This window comes from Pelodiscus sinensis, chromosome 5 (assembly GCF_049634645.1).
Source record: "Pelodiscus sinensis isolate JC-2024 chromosome 5, ASM4963464v1, whole genome shotgun sequence".
In the NCBI taxonomy this organism is placed as follows: domain Eukaryota; kingdom Metazoa; phylum Chordata; order Testudines; family Trionychidae; genus Pelodiscus; species Pelodiscus sinensis.
In genome coordinates this window covers 1944388-1960140 of record NC_134715.1, presented here as the reverse complement: position 1 = coordinate 1960140, position 15753 = coordinate 1944388, and the positions used below count along the sequence as shown (strand labels likewise).

General features: G+C 45.3%; 1 protein-coding gene across 18 annotated transcripts in view; it reads right to left on the bottom strand.

Moving 5' to 3' along the window:
* Positions 1–15753, bottom strand: part of ADGRL3 (adhesion G protein-coupled receptor L3) — a 635479-nt gene that overhangs the window by 356133 nt on the left and 263593 nt on the right. For all 18 annotated transcript variants that reach the window (XM_075929235.1, XM_075929232.1, XM_075929231.1 and 15 more), the window contains one exon: positions 9957–10170. In XM_075929235.1, coding sequence (XP_075785350.1) covers positions 9957–10170 — 214 coding nt within the window. The remainder of the gene's footprint in view (positions 1–9956; positions 10171–15753) is intronic.

Sequence of the window (15753 nt, the reverse complement as noted above, 5' to 3'; positions counted from 1 at the left end):
GAGCCCTATTATCCTCTAGGCACTTTCAAGCATATTATTTCATCAATCGTTCCAATACCTTGCCAGCAGGTACCAAAGTGCAGCTAACTCATCTTTAATTCCCCAGCTCCACTTTCCTCTTAAAAAAAAAAATAGGTACTCACCCTTCTGCAGTCCTCTTGACTTTACCCATCCTCCATGAGTTTTCAAAAATAATGGTTAATGGTTCCGAGATTGCTTCAGCTACTTACATAAGAACAGCCGTACTGGGTCAGACCAAAGGTCCATCTAGCCCAGTATCCTGTCTGCCGACAGTGGCCAGCACCAGGTGCCCCAGAGAGGGTGGATCAAAGACAATGATCAAGCGATTTGTCTCCTGCCATCCTTCTCCTGCCTCTGACAAACAGAAGCCAGGGACCCCTATTCTACTTCCTCAAATAGCCCAGGATGAATCCCATTGGTCCCTGCTTGCTGACCTGAACACATCTAACTTAATTAAACATTCTTTAGCCTGTGCCCTTTCCTATCTCGGCTTGCATATCTTCCCCCTTGTTGTTAAGATCAACAGCGCTCAGTAGCTGGTCAACATGAATGGATTTTAGTGGAGACTGAAGAACAATGTGGCTAGCTTTCCTTCTGATTCAGATGACCTGCACTTTCTGTAGCTCCCAATGTTTTTATAGAACCTCTTATTTCCTTTTATACTCTTGCTAGGTGTAAATCATTTTGTGCCTCAGCCCAAGTCTGTTCCAATTTACCTTCCTATTATTTTGTACTCGTCCTTAGAAAGATACACACACTGGACTCTATTATTTTTAGCTATGATTCACGTGTGCCTAGCACACGATGCTTAGATCAATGTATTACTGACAATCGGAGAGTCAAGCCTTAACTGCTGGGTCACCAGAGATGTATGTGATATACGCTGTGAGGCATCCATTGATGGTGGCTGCCCCTCAGTGAGTGGATTGGGACAAGAGCACGCAGAGCCAATGGAAGATGGATGCTCAGAAGTTCTGAAAAAGCAGATCACATATACAGAATCCTAGGGCTGGCAGAGATCTCAGGAGGCATCGAGTCCAGCCCCCTGCCCAAAGCAGAACCAACCCCAACTCAATCATCCCAGCCAGGGCTTTGTCAAGCTGGGACTTAAACACCTCTAGGGATGGAGATTTCACCCCCTCCCTAGGGAACCCATCCCAGTGCTTCCCCACTTAATATGGCTATGAACACCCAACTTCATGCTCTGTTGTTTGAAAAATGTAGCCTATGCACTGGACGATACAGCAGATATTTCAGAAACTGTGGGGAAGATCTTCCTGGCTGGAATGCAAACCTCATGTTGAATACTACCTCACCCACCCATTTCAGTAGGATTGCCCAGCATACTTGTCAGCATGCGGGAAAGGTTGGCCAGGGCTTGGCTACATGGAGACACTCAGGAAAATTAATTTGAATTAACAAAAGGTGTGGATTTGAAGTGGATTAATTAAATCACATTAAATCCCTGTGCGGATGCTATTATTCAAAATTAAAGTGCCCTTTTTTTAGCTTAATTCAATTGGAAAGTTAATTAAACTAAACCCAGTTAAGGCTACTTGAATTCTGAATGAGAATTTTTCACATGGGGGTTTAATGTGGTTTAACTAACCCACATTAAATTTGTACAGTTACTTAATTTTGATTGATTTTCCTGGATGTCCCCATGTGGACAAACAGCCCCTATCATCCTTATTAAGCTAGCACTTGGTGCACCTCTCAGTTACATGGACTGCACTGGGGCATTTTCTGCAACAGGTAATGGTTGGTAAGTCCTATTGCGTATGGGGGATGGAGCTCCCAGCTCTTCAGATTTAAGCTTTTTCCAGGTCTCATTTGCACGTCATGGAGCAGGCATTCCGTTCTATTGCACACAAGATAACACAAAATGCAGCACTACTTTGTCAGCAGGCAAGCTATACTGTCAACAAGGCTGCCCCCTCTGCCAAGCTCGGCCTTCGTGGGCACTCATTAGTAGCTGATGCCCAAGAGAAGTCTCAAATGCTCAGGCGAAAACGGTAACAGGAGCATCTTCCCATCACCGTGTGCCCTTGGTCTCCCACACACCACTTTTCAAGTATAAGACTCATCCATTTGCAGAGCACCTTGCCAAGGAACTCGAAGTCCCAGCATGCCAATGGCTCATTACATTCACACAGTAAAGACCCACCAGTTTCATAGTCAATGGTTCACAAAGGAGCAGGGTGGCCAACTTCACATCCAGCTGCCTCCGACAGCCCCATGCTGATGGAGAAGGGACCCATTTTGCAGCTGGGTGAAGGTGACCTGCAGCAAGGATGCTGCCTCTCCAGGACTCCCATTTCCACTGGCCCTGCTGGGCCGCTGATTCTGCAGCACGGTGTGGAAATGCTCCTCCCAGGCACAAGTTAAGCATTATCCAGGAAGGGTGATGCTAACCGCATAACCAGTTAACCTGTTACCTGTTCCCATCCCTACTGTGATGTCACTTACCCATCTTGGTATTTGCCTTACTGCCCTAAACTTTTTTTTAAGTCTTTAAAGTGCTTTTGCTGAGGCAGACTAACACGGCGACCTCTCTGAGACCAGTCCGTTCCTAGACGGTCAAGCAAGAGCAGTAGCCAGGATCACTTCTTTTCCATCTGTGCCTCTCAAGGACTGGATGGCGCCAGCGGTTTGTGCCTTTGGCATGTTAAAACCGGATCATGGCAAAGAGTTGTACATGGGGGCAGGGGAAGGGAACGCATTACAGGCAGGCAGGAGTGCCTGGTAGTACAGAGCATGTGGCTGGCCTGCTCATTAAGCTGGGTACTTGTGTATAATTTTTTTCCATCTGTAAAGCTTCACGTGGTTGGGAACCGAACTGCACTACTTTAAAAACCACCCCTTCTACATATCTGTTTCTATAGCAGCTGCAAACAGCGGAGGTGCACAGACCAGGAACAGCTTGGCACTTGCTCTCTTCCTTGCTCCGACAGTGTGTTTCTCATGTGCTAGAGGGCTGGATTAGGCAGGATGATGTGGAAGTTTGGTGCATATTGCTCTATTAGAACTGTCGAGGGATGTATTAATTTTTTTAATTCCAATATACAGATGGCTAGAGGCTCCTGAAATAAATACTTTGTGCCTCATTTTAATGGGTCTTCCAGAAAGGCACAAATAAACAGACTAGATACAATTCTGTTAAGCTTTTGTGTGAGGGTCGAAGATTAGAATCAGGGCACTGTGAATCTCAATATTCTCCATTCCCCCATGTAAAATCTGCAATTCCTATCAGTTACTGGAAATGCTGCAGTGATCAATAATAATAGTTTGCCTATCGATACAGCCTTATGTCTGTAGATCACCTAGGACAGTATACGCACCAGCACATTAAATCTCATGACACTCCTATGACAGAAATCAGCAACAACATTTTTAATTGCCAAGTCTCGGTTCTCCAAAAGCAAATTCTGCACTCCCTTGTAAGAGAATGTTGTAGAAAAATGCACGGCGAGCACCTTGGCAGTCTTTAAAACATGAAAAGTCTTAGAGCGGGAGCTGTGTGAATTTGTATCTGCAAAAACAAGGAGAGTCCTGTGGCACCTTAGAGACAAACAGATGTATTAGGCATGAGCTTCCGTGGGTAAAACCCACCTCATCAGGGAACAGAAATGGAAGTGACAGAAGCAGGGGTCTATATAGCGAAGAAGTTGCTTGCATTCATGGTCTGGAGACCACATGCTATAAATGACACACTTCCACCTTAACTTGATTAGCTTTGTGAACACAAGCAACTTCATTATATAGACCCCTGCTTCTGTCACTTCCACGCCCGTTCATTAGACAAAGTGGGTTTTACCTAATAAATCCATTAGTCTCTAAGGTGCCACAGGGACTCCTTGTTGGTTTATTTTAGGAAATGAATAACTCTGTTCAGGACATGTGATTGGAGTGTCTCCATCAAATGGGGTATGCAGGGTCTGCGTCTGAGGTGAAGACAATCTCTAAGAAGGACAGCTGTGTTCTGAGAAACCTGCCATTCATTGTGTAGAGCACAACACAACTGTGTAACAACTAAGCTGAAGTCTTCTTATTCAATCCTAGCAGAAGCATGACCATTACTTCAGACAAGGCATGTGGCAATCTGTGTCCTATTCCTGTCTCTGGGCACATCTAGACTTGCTTTCACTTTCAAAAGAAGATATGTAAATTTGGCTTTTACGAAAGAGGTTCTTTTGAAAAAGAAAGCAGTCTAGACATGGTTCTTTCGAGGAAAAACCCCTTTTTCAAAAGAACCATTCTTCCTTAAAAAATGAGGTTTACACAGTTCTTTCGAAAAAGGGTTTTGTTCTCAAAAGAACTGTCTAGACTACTTTCGTTTTTGAAAGAACCTCTTTTGAAAAAGCAATCGGAAGAAGATATTCACATTTGCATCGAATTTGCATATCTTCTTTCAAAAGTGAAAGCAAGTCTAGATGTGCCCCCTTTCATACACTTCCCGTGGCACCAAGAGCGCATCACTGGACTCCAAGGTGTCAAGCGGGGCATCACAAAACAGAGGCATTCCAAAGCAATAGCCACTTGTACAAACTGTAGGCCTTCACCTCACTGCACATCAGTTCCCCCATATGATAAGGTAACAATGCTCTTCTATGTCATAAGGGAAGCTAAGTTCATTATCATTTTCACAGATTCCAAGGCCAGCAGGGACCATTATACTATCTGGTCTGACAACCTGTCAGAACACAGGATGCAAAACTTCCCCAAAGTAATTCCTATTCAAGCAGATCTTCCATAAGTAGCCATCAATGGAGAATTCACGACGATTCTTGGTGAGCTGGACCCAGAGCTGGAAAAGTATTTTGAAATTCACAAGCAAAATGTGCCACAACACACACATTGTCACCGCATCATCACCACCACATCGTTTTGAGACTGATTCCCCCCCCCCCCCCCCGAAACGAACAAATCATATTAACAACTGCGTGTTCACGAGGCAGTAAATCTCTGCCTCTGCCTTCTGGCTGCGACAGACGGGTTCCTTGCTATCTACCCCTGGTATGTGGCAATGAGCGTCCTCGAGTCCTTCAGGCAACAGGGTGAGTTGAGGACACTCGACATATTGTAGAACCAGACCCTATGCTGCAGCCAAATATTATGCCATGGAAGTCAACGGAAGGAGACAACACAGACACTCCCATTCATGCTGACTTACTCCAGGCCTGACCTGCTGTCCTTGGGGGCACTACCAGCATTAGAACAAGAGGGAACAGCAGCAGCACCAACTTCCAAAGTTAGTCAAGAAACCAGAAATAACCTAGCTACGCTAACAAAGCATTCCCCTGCTGGACATCTGGTAGCTCCCAACCATGCCCATGGGGAGCCCCTTAGAAATAGTTCTGACAGCTGTCCATCCTGCTTGGCACAGCCCGTGGAGGAAAGAGAACTGTACTCAGGCGGCAGGCTCTTCACAACCCAAAATACTGCCTGGGGAGCACCCCAAACAGGGGTGGAGGGGCAGAGAATAGATGGCTGGCATCTCTTATGGGCACAACAGTGTCTGTACTCTCCGGTGGAGCAGGCTGTTCTTGGAGGCCCGTGCCTGTAAAGAACGGAATGACCATCGCATTCCCATGGGGGCTGGGTCCCTCAGTAGGGCTGCACTCACAAAATACCCTCTAGCCGTTCCCAGTTATGTTCGTTTCCTCAATGCTGCCGCTGGCAAACGTCCTGAATCAGCACATGATGGCATGACCCGGTGGAGAAGTCCCACGACAGGATCTGGGGCAAGTTTGGCCCTTTGAAAATAGGACTCTGCAATGAAGTCCATACCACAGTGCGGCCATACCACAGCTCTGCCTACAGTAGGCCAACGAACAGCTGTTCACACCGATTAACTCCTCCCCTGGAGTCTGGTTAGCATCCAACTCGCCCCAACCCCCCACAGCACATGGTGGCTGGAACGGAGAAGGCTCCCAGTGGCCCTGATATTCTGAGAAAAGAGGACAATATTGAACTTACCTTTCATGTTTAAAAAAATCAACATGTCTCCGTATTTGCTCAACTTTACTGCTCTCCCTCCCCTGCCTTCTGACCAAACACACACAAGATTAAAGTCCACAAGAAAGGCTACAATGAGCGTAGAAAAAACAGTTTGTTTCAAGTTTGGCATTAAAACACAGGGAGGAAAACCCCTCATTAATATCATCATGATCCAAAGCTTTCCTTGGTATTGCCTTCTTTCCATTGTCGCTGGTTCAATAGCCCCTTCCTATTCAGCCAGTCACTTAGGAACATGCTCATCACTAAACATGCGCGTAAGTGCTTTGCAGAATTGCTGCCTTAAGTATGTGTATGACTTCAAGTGTCCAGACTGCCTCGTTGATTTCAATGGCACAGGTCACAGCCTTAAAATGAAGCACATGCTAAAATGCAGTGCTGGATCTGGGCCTTTCTAGGGATAAAGAACCAAAAGGGAAACTCGAGAGAAATGAATCCAAGGAGTTTTCTGCCTTTTTTATATTTTTACATAAAAACCTTCGCAATGTTAACACCATAAAGTCAAAGACTTTTTATTTTTAATGAAAATGTGACACAGCTTTTTCCACTTCAGCCTAGCTCTCCCCAACCGCTGGGATGAATGATATGTTAATTTTGTGGCACTGTTGCTCGAGGGAGAACAGTACAATCTCCCATGCTACAGTGCACTCCATTTATAATGGACACGGTTTGGATTCAATCGTTTGTTATAGTCCTCAGAAAGTCATTTCTCCAAAGCAAACATTCTATGAAATACAATTTTCTCTAATTACACCAGACAAACTTCAATCCAAAATGGACTTTTTGAGCTTTTATGGGCATCTGCTGCTTCAGTGCTAGAAGGAAAAGCTGGCAAGTGTAGAAACGGAATGGGGAGGCCACAGAGATTTAATTTCCTACCGAGTAACTTCCCACAAGCTGTTCAAACTTTCCATAGTTAGACCAATACTCTGAAGGTTTTGGAGATTTGCAGTGCAACACTTACAATAAGCACTGCTTCTGTTCTCACTGCCTAAGAGATCCAACAAACCTGCCCCCAGATTTATGGTTTTCTCCCTTTCCAAAACAACCCCATGTTTCCAGCTACAAAATTAATTTAAATAAACAGAGAAGAAGGGAATGGACTCGCTTGGATGGGGTGGCCGTAATTTTCAATATCTACCACTAATCTAATCGCTCACAACCCATTTCACACATTGCTCTGTCTGGCTGAATCTCCCCATTGATCTGACAAGGTGTCATGGGGAGCAATGGTTTATTTAGTAGGTTTCCCTATACAGGGGCGCCCTGTATACATTGCGGCTGGGTTCTTGACAATGACGACAGATGCTGACATGACATATACGGATTCATTTTTCCGCATAAGAAATAATGGAATAAGGGAGAGGGGGATGCATTCATGCTTACCAATCGCAGTGTTTTCTTCATCTCAACAGTGTGCCTTTTTACAAGGACAGGATATCCAGTACATCTTATACACACTGAACAGGAAATACAATCACGCAGAACCCTACCAACATTGTTCCAACACGCAGAACATTTTAATATAGTAACTACAGTGCAGTAATATAGCATAAAACAGTATTGGCGGCAGCTGGGTTTCCTTGGGCTGGCTTTTTGGTCACAGAGGTCTTTAAAAGAGGATTTCATTAGTGTTTGCTCTCCTGCATAGATCTCCGAGAAGTAAATCTCCCTGTAGCGAGCCACTGCATCAAGCACCCTGGAGAGTTTGGGAGATGGTCCACGAAAAGGCTCTTTGCTCTGGATGATTTCCATCATCTCATCCAGCAATCCAAAGAAACGGGGGAGAGTCTTTGTTGTCAGACTCTTAGCTTCCTACCCGACATCAGCATCCCTGTCTTAGCTTTCCTCAGCTATCTGATTTTGGTCCAGCTCAATCAGTTTCTCATTTGTCAGTTGCTCAAGACTCCTGTATATCCCCTTCCATCATCTCCTCAAAACCAACATCCTTCACCAACTTGACCATTTCTTGCTCAAGAACAGAATAAAACCCCAGAAAGCTGTCAACAGCATATGGCCATGCACAGCAGCTAACACGGCTCATGCACTGCAAGGTGACCTCTTCCCAGGACACATCAATGTTTTCCATGCTGTTTTAAGATTTTGTAATACTTCTACAACTATTTTACACTGGGCTCTCCTTCTGAATCAGCATGGAGAATACTTTCGGTAGGCAATAAGCCTTGAGCATGGCCAGTGGACACAAATACAATAATTTACTGTACAATAGGGGAATGTGTTCCAATTCATATTGGTCTTGATCCATGCAAATGACAGATATGTGGATCAGTTGCAACATAAATCAGAACCTATTCCCCTATTGATGAGTGGCAGCTATCCGAAGCAACAGATAAAGTGAAGATGAATCCCAGGGACACTGTATCCACTTTGAGGACTTTCCCATTTTGCCTTCCCCATTCATGACGACCAGATCAATGCCCGTCCTGCTGAGAAGGACAGACAATAAACACAACTCTTTGACTAGCCCAATCTGGTTTTGGTAAGCAACCTGGATCTGGGGGAAGCAACAAAGGCCCACAGATGCATCATTGTCTCACGATGTTCTTTCGGATTGGCAGCATGCTGAACAGCCCCTAAGCCTTCTTCAGATGTGTTTGAGGAAAGGCTGGCACATGATGGACACCTCCAGATACACACACAATATCTGCTGGAAGCCAACAAGAAAATCAGCCTAATTCCACCACAATCCCATCAACAGGTTGATGTGAAGAAATGCTACGAACAAATCCTCCCAGACAGCCCCAAAAAAGCAGCACTGGAAGACTGCATTGAAACACGAAGACATGCTGTGTCCAAAGGGTTTACTTTCCACATGCAACAATGATGCCTATTGTTAAGAGAGACAGTTCGGTTGGTATTTTAAAGTGCATATGCCCAAAGCTGACCTATTTTATGTACAGCTAAAAAAACCCACATTAATCAGTTAAATATAAATGAAAACTACTTTTTTATATACATGGCTTCTTCTTTCACTGGAAGAGAAAAGCAGAAGTGTGTTACACACAACCAGAAGACACTCCCCCAAAACATAACATTACCTTTAGCATTAAGTGCTACATAAATGGTGTCATGACTTCAGTGACATACTTTGCCTATGTGGATATTGTTAATACCACACAATGATAGTTCTGTTACTTCTTAATCAATAATCAACTGCATGTACTCATTCAGTGTGTGCAGTTATTAAGGGAAATACACTGCATGTGACTAACTGAATGGGAATCACACATTTTGAGTGCCAGAAAATACCCTGAAATAATTAGCAGTTCACAATTGCTTTCCACAGCCATGTTGGATTATGTTTTTGGACCCGGGTCCTGCAAATAAACGCCAGTAATCAATTCCATGTAGGCGGACATGCTCAGGACTGGCACTTAAAGCTTAGCTAAGACAGTACACATGGCTCCTCTCTTAGTAAGGTTTCCATAAAAGCATCAATCAAAGCTCTAGCATGGGATTTCAGCTTCTGTATCAATGTAATGAGCATGGCAAACTGCAAGTAATCAACAGGATATATTGATTAAATCAGCTTAACAACCTTCAGTATGACTCCAGCACCAGAGACAGCAAATACACACAGGAGAAAAGGACTTGTGTGCCATTATAAATGCGTGAACATGCAGGCATTTTAGACCCAAAAATCAAGGCACAGGAAGAGATTGTCACCTATCAACAGCCACAAATATTAGCCAGCCCACGCCTCCTTTTATCCCGGCATACTATGGAATGTAAGCATTTCACAACCTCCAACCGTTGCACCGTACCCGACTGTTACACCATACCCGCGCAGGTAAGCTCCAAGTACCCATATAATCTCATGCAAACACACAGGACGGCATAGCCACGTCCTAGATTAAATCAAACATCCAACAAGCAAAGATGCTCCAGTGCCCTACCTTTGAGTCATAATCTTATAGGCATCTGGCAGATAACAGCGGATATTCTCCATCTGAGCAGGATCAGAGTCACAGATTTTATCATCCGTCCTGCCGTAGTTGGCGCTTTCAATCATGATGACATCTGTTCCCGGGCAGCGAAGTTCGATTGGATAGCTCTCACAGGACAGTTCCCGCCGGACCACCGCCATAGGAACTGGGGCACGACTGAAAGCTAGAAAGGGTACAAAAAATGCATTTATCTTTAGCATGGAGAAGAGGAGTAAAAGCAGGAACACGGTTATTTGTATTGTTTGGGTATAGTGCATTAAGACCCTTTCTAAGAGTTTGGCACTGGGCAACACTTCCCTTCAACTACTCGGCCGTATGGACAGGAAGGAGACCTTGGTGTTACCCCTGAACTTATCCCTTACCGGCTGGGTGATCATGGACAAGTAATTTCATCCCTCTGTACCTCAGTTTCCCCACCTGTTAAAGAGGGATCACGATACTGACCTCCTTTGTAAGTGCTTTGAAGCCTGCTGACAGGAAAGTGCTCCAGTGGAGCTAGATGGTATGGTATTTCCTCTGGTATTACACCATCGAGAGACAACAGGCACACCAGGCCCCTAGGCAAGGTGAGGCGGGAGGCTGCACAGTCCCAGGAGGGGCTGGGCTTCGGGCAGAAGGTGCAGGCCTGGGGGGCAAGAGGCATGCCACACCAGCCTCCCCCCAAAGCCCTCAGTGCCGTCCAGACCACGATGCACCTTCCCCCAACCCCTCACAATCACCCCAAGCATGCTGTATGGCACTCCTGTGGTGCTTTAAGGGGCCCAGGAATTTGGGCACTGCTGCATCCACAGTAGCAGTGGTAGCAGCTGGGAGTCCTGGGAACAATCGCCAGGCTCTAGGACAACCGCCCCTCTTGGCCCCGCAATACCCCATGGTGGACCTGCATGGGGTGGTTTAGTTATCACACAAATAGCCTTCCCAATTTACAGCAACTTTAAACTTCAAACGGTCGTATTGCTGCGTTTAGTTACCAGCATCCACATCTCTTCACTGCTCTTGCTTAAGTGGGGAAACTTTTGAGTGAGACTTTAAATGCTGCAGCTCTGGGTGCTCTGTCAGTCTCGCAGGGCCTCTTTGTGAGGACACGGGGCTTTGCCAGTGTCCGCGGGGTTAGTCCTGCTGTGGGCGGGGGGGCTGGATTCCATGACCTCTGGAGGTCTCCTCTAGCCCTAGGACCGTATGATAACAGTTCCCTAAACAGTTCTCGTCGCTTTTGCAGATTCAGACTAACACGGCTACCCCTCTGATACGAGTTCCCTAATGACCACAACAATTCTCCCTGAAGCTCCAGTGGAAGCAGTGTTAGGCCACCAGGCAGTGCTTTTCAAAATCCCACTCCAACAGCCCTTAGAACCACCTTGTGAACTGCGTTTGTGCCCACCTGAATTTTGAACGAGTCCTACAAATGCTCCTAGAAACATGAATAGTTTGACTAGATATGGATAGCTATGACATGTATAGGAATGCAATTGGTAGTATACTTCAGCTTTGACCCTGCTATATTAGGATATAAAACAAAGCCTGTGTTTCAAGTCACACTGAATTCCTCTTGTGTTCTTGATCCAGCTTTCTCCCAGATGATCAGCAAAAGCCATGTTCTCCAGTTTTATCAATAAGAAAAGGGTTCTCCGATCTAGCAAGGGAAAATATATTTTTTCCATGTCCTCACTCCTGTGTCGGCATGACCAACTGGCATGTACCAGCCCAGGATATTATTTCTATGTAGTGCTCAGTCATTGTACAAAGCCTTGTCATGAATTTGTACTTTGGCTCCAGTGAATATATCAGCATTTCCATGTCAGTAAGAGTTACCCTACAATCTGAGGTCTGCTGTTGAAACCCAGCTGTGGACTAATCCTTGTGCACTCCTGAACACGGGCTGTGCGCTCTTTCTGTAATTCCCCCACTTAGTGTTGGTTCATGTTGCAGCTCATAAAATAAAGGTACAGGTTGAACCTCTTTAGTCGGGTACCCTCTGGATCTGACCGGTGCCAAACCAGAGAATTTGCCAATATTGTCTAGCAGCATTACCAACAATGCCACTTCTTAGTAGGCTCTTAGAGGACATTGAGGGGTAAATTAGAGCTAAATAACAGCACAAAACACAGAGCCAGGACTCGTGGCTGTAAACAAACTTTACACAACCTCAGGAACCTTTTCACACACATGATAAGTGGACATCCGCTAACCCAAGTCATGCCGGACCAGAGAGTTCTGGATTAGAGAGGTTCAACCTGTATTTCTAGGTTTACAGAAGCAACCTTCTGTCCTGGAGATCAGAATTCTATTGCTCCGTTCTACTCACAGCTGTCAACCATACATGACTGTCCTGTAGCCTCCAGGAATTAAAAGTTATTTTTGGAGTAGAGATTCTGTCATATGATGAAATCTTCGGGGACACATCTGACCAAAACTGGCAACTCTAGTCACTGGAGAGTCCAACTGCTTACTGAACTCTGTTGTGGCATAAACAGTCTGCTATTACAGTTAGAATAAACACAGACAAATAGGCACAAACCCATGAAGCTTGACACTGAAACATTGCCCTGGCTTTTGCATTAAGATTCAACCAGAAGAGGGCTGGGGGATAGGAACCATGTTTGTTCAACTGTGAATGTGTTGGAATATCAGTGCCTGCGAAGCCAGGTGAATGCCATGTCACAAGCACACAAACTTGCAACTCTGTTTTAAAGTGTGTTAGGCAGGGTTTGCACAAGGCCAAATGCAAAGGTATGAAGTCTGAAAATTCACCCTGCTTTGTGGGATGCTGGGCTAAGTGGAGACGGGAAGTATCTTTTTTTGCACATCTTTTTGCACTTTCATAAGCAGCCAGTTTGCGGAGAAGAGCTGAGAGAGTTCTCACAGAAGCAGTTTTTCTACCTGTTACTGAGCTGTTGAGCAGACTGACAGCTTTGAGCTGAGAGATGGAGCTGACTTCATCCCCTCCAATTGCCAAGTCCTCAGAGAACTCTTATTAGATGCCAGAGAGTGGCAAGATGAAAAGTCCAACCAACGTCTGCTGTTTTTGGCTGGGTTTGGGAGCTTTGTTGGCTGGCTCCTCTGGCAATCTGGATGTTCTCTTCTTAGGACAGACAGGACCCATCTGTGTTTTATACACAACAAAGAGGAAATTTACAATGAGGAGGGACTTCTCAGCCACTGTTGGTCCAACTCTGGGGGGATCTTTGGCACATACATGGATCACAGCTGTTTGAGAGACATGGCCTAGGTTATTGGGGGGTTTTTTTACACCCCTGTGCCACCTCACTATTCTAGATCTGCCAACGTAGATTTCTGCTTTTTCATTTCTAGACTTGATCTGTGATGTTGGGTTCCTTTATTTATTTAAACAAACCCACGTTGGCAAACAACATTGGTTTTCAAAACGAAGCTACTCAAATTTAAACACAAATTAACCATTCAGAAACCTGACGCATTTGGTGAGTGGCAAACATAAGCATATGTTGTTGAACCTTCCTCACATCACCATGGGTGTAAACTGAAGACAGGGCACTATTACAATTCAGATGCTTTTGTTAGAATATATGTTTAATGGAGGAATTTCCGTCTCACCCTGTTTTTCTAACGTGACGTTGACTCCACACACCCCAACGGGTCAGTGGTTGGGTGGCATGAGGCAGAATTTGGTTTTGCAAGTACTGTGACTGTACAGAGGATTAATAAAAGCAGCGTGCATGTTTTTTCATCTGGTGCGAGACTACCTGTCTGTTTCTTACCTCTACTGCACGATACATGAGGAAGATGGAATCTGATGGCACTGATCTGTTGAGCAGGTAGCCCCAAAAAATATACAGCTTCCAAAGCAATGTTTACGATCTACTTCCCATTCAGGGACAACAGAGCGCACGCTGCCCTAGCGCATGTTGTGCCAGACTTGAACACAACCAGACATTATTTTACATGTATTCTGACAGAGGGTACTCGAACAATAGCTTCCCAGGGCCATGACGGCTGGTCATCCAAAAGACAAACATGGTACAGATACACCCCATGTGCTGGTGACAACAGGTAGGTTCTAGGTCGAGAGTGAGGAATGCCTAAGGCACCATGGATAACTTTTCTTTCCAACCGAGAAAAGGAATACAGAAGTAGCCCATATACCATAGTGTAATAAGCAAAGGCTGCTGTCTAGGTTTTATGGAAGCCACTGTGGACTGCCAGATCAGACCTCCTCCGAATATTAGCGTAGCCCATGTCACGTTCATTTTTCATGCTGGCGACAGCACATATTTCAAGCGTTTGATATTTTGAGGTCCTTTCAAGCACATCTAATAGTATTATTTCCCATTGTAGTCCTGCATAATAACCTCACAAGCAATTTTGATTGATTTCCCCTCGAATTGCAAAGACTTCTGCTATGAAATCACACATGACCAAGTCCAAACATGAAGTCTGTTTTTTAGAAATGCTTATTTTTTTCTGAAAAAAAGCTGCTTATCAATATTAGAGACTCCTTCAATATCACTTACAAATACACTTTCATCGTGCAGCAATACAGGTATTAGAAGCTAGCACCAGCGAGCAAGCAATTTTAAAACAATGCCCCCCCATTCCCTTCCCCAGCAGGAAGCCGATGCAGAATCGATAGGACCCCTGGACGTTGGGAGAACTTCCAGGGACACTGCGGTGCTTCCCGCCACACTGATTTTCACCTCAGCTCAGTGCTCAATCGCACCTATTGAAATCAAGCACCTTATTCAGGTGTTCAGATCAGGTGTCTTATTTGGGAGCCTAAATGCAAGTGCCAGCGTGATGGGTCAGGCCCTCCTGGGGAGTGTTTCCTGATCTGCTGAGTCTGCTTCCCCTGGCTGCCTAGACAATCTGTTGTCCTGTTCTGTTGAGCCCAGCTCTCCAGGCTGCTTCCCATAAGACACCGGGACAGGGCCACACCCCAAAGGCGGCAGACAGATTGGCAGAAGCCCTGGATGTTTTTCGCCTTCCTCTGTAGCATGGGGCACGGATCACTGCTGGAGGATTCTCTGCATCTTGGGGTCCTTAAACCATTTGAGGGCTTCAATATCTGAGATACAGGTGAGAGGATTATTCCAGGAGTAGGTGGGTGAGATTCTGTGGCCTGCACTGTGCAGGGGGTCAGACTAGATGATCATAACGGTCCCTTCTGACCATAAAGTCTATGAGTCTATGAGAGACACACTGAAAGAAGAGGCATGTGGGACCCCTTCTCAGTACTCAAGAACACAGCCACTCTGGGAGCTGAACCGTAGATGAATCCGTCTCTCACTGCACAGCGATCTGTACAATGTATGCTCATGAAAGTCACCCTCCTTCTCCATGTAAAGAGAGGTGCACAGGCTCCTTGCCATGCCCCTGGTAACAATTACCACTGAGTTTATCAATACACAGAAGTATAAGACATGCTTAATAAACAAAGGTACAAAAGGTAGGATCTAAGTGGCCATAAGAGACAGCACACAGAACAGTGCAGGTTACTAAGCAAACTAAAACAGAACACACAAACTAAGCTTAATACACTAAGGCCAGGTCTACCCTAGGGGATAAATTTGAATTAAGATACACAACTCCAGCTACGTTAATTATATAGCTGGAGTGGAAGTATCTTAAATTGCACTTAGGTGCCATTCACACACCAGGAGGTCGAGGGGAATACACTCTCCCTTCGACTTCCCTGACTCCTCATAGGAGCAGGAATACCGGCATCGACAGGAACGCCCTCTCAGTTCCAATTACCTTGTCTTCACTAGAC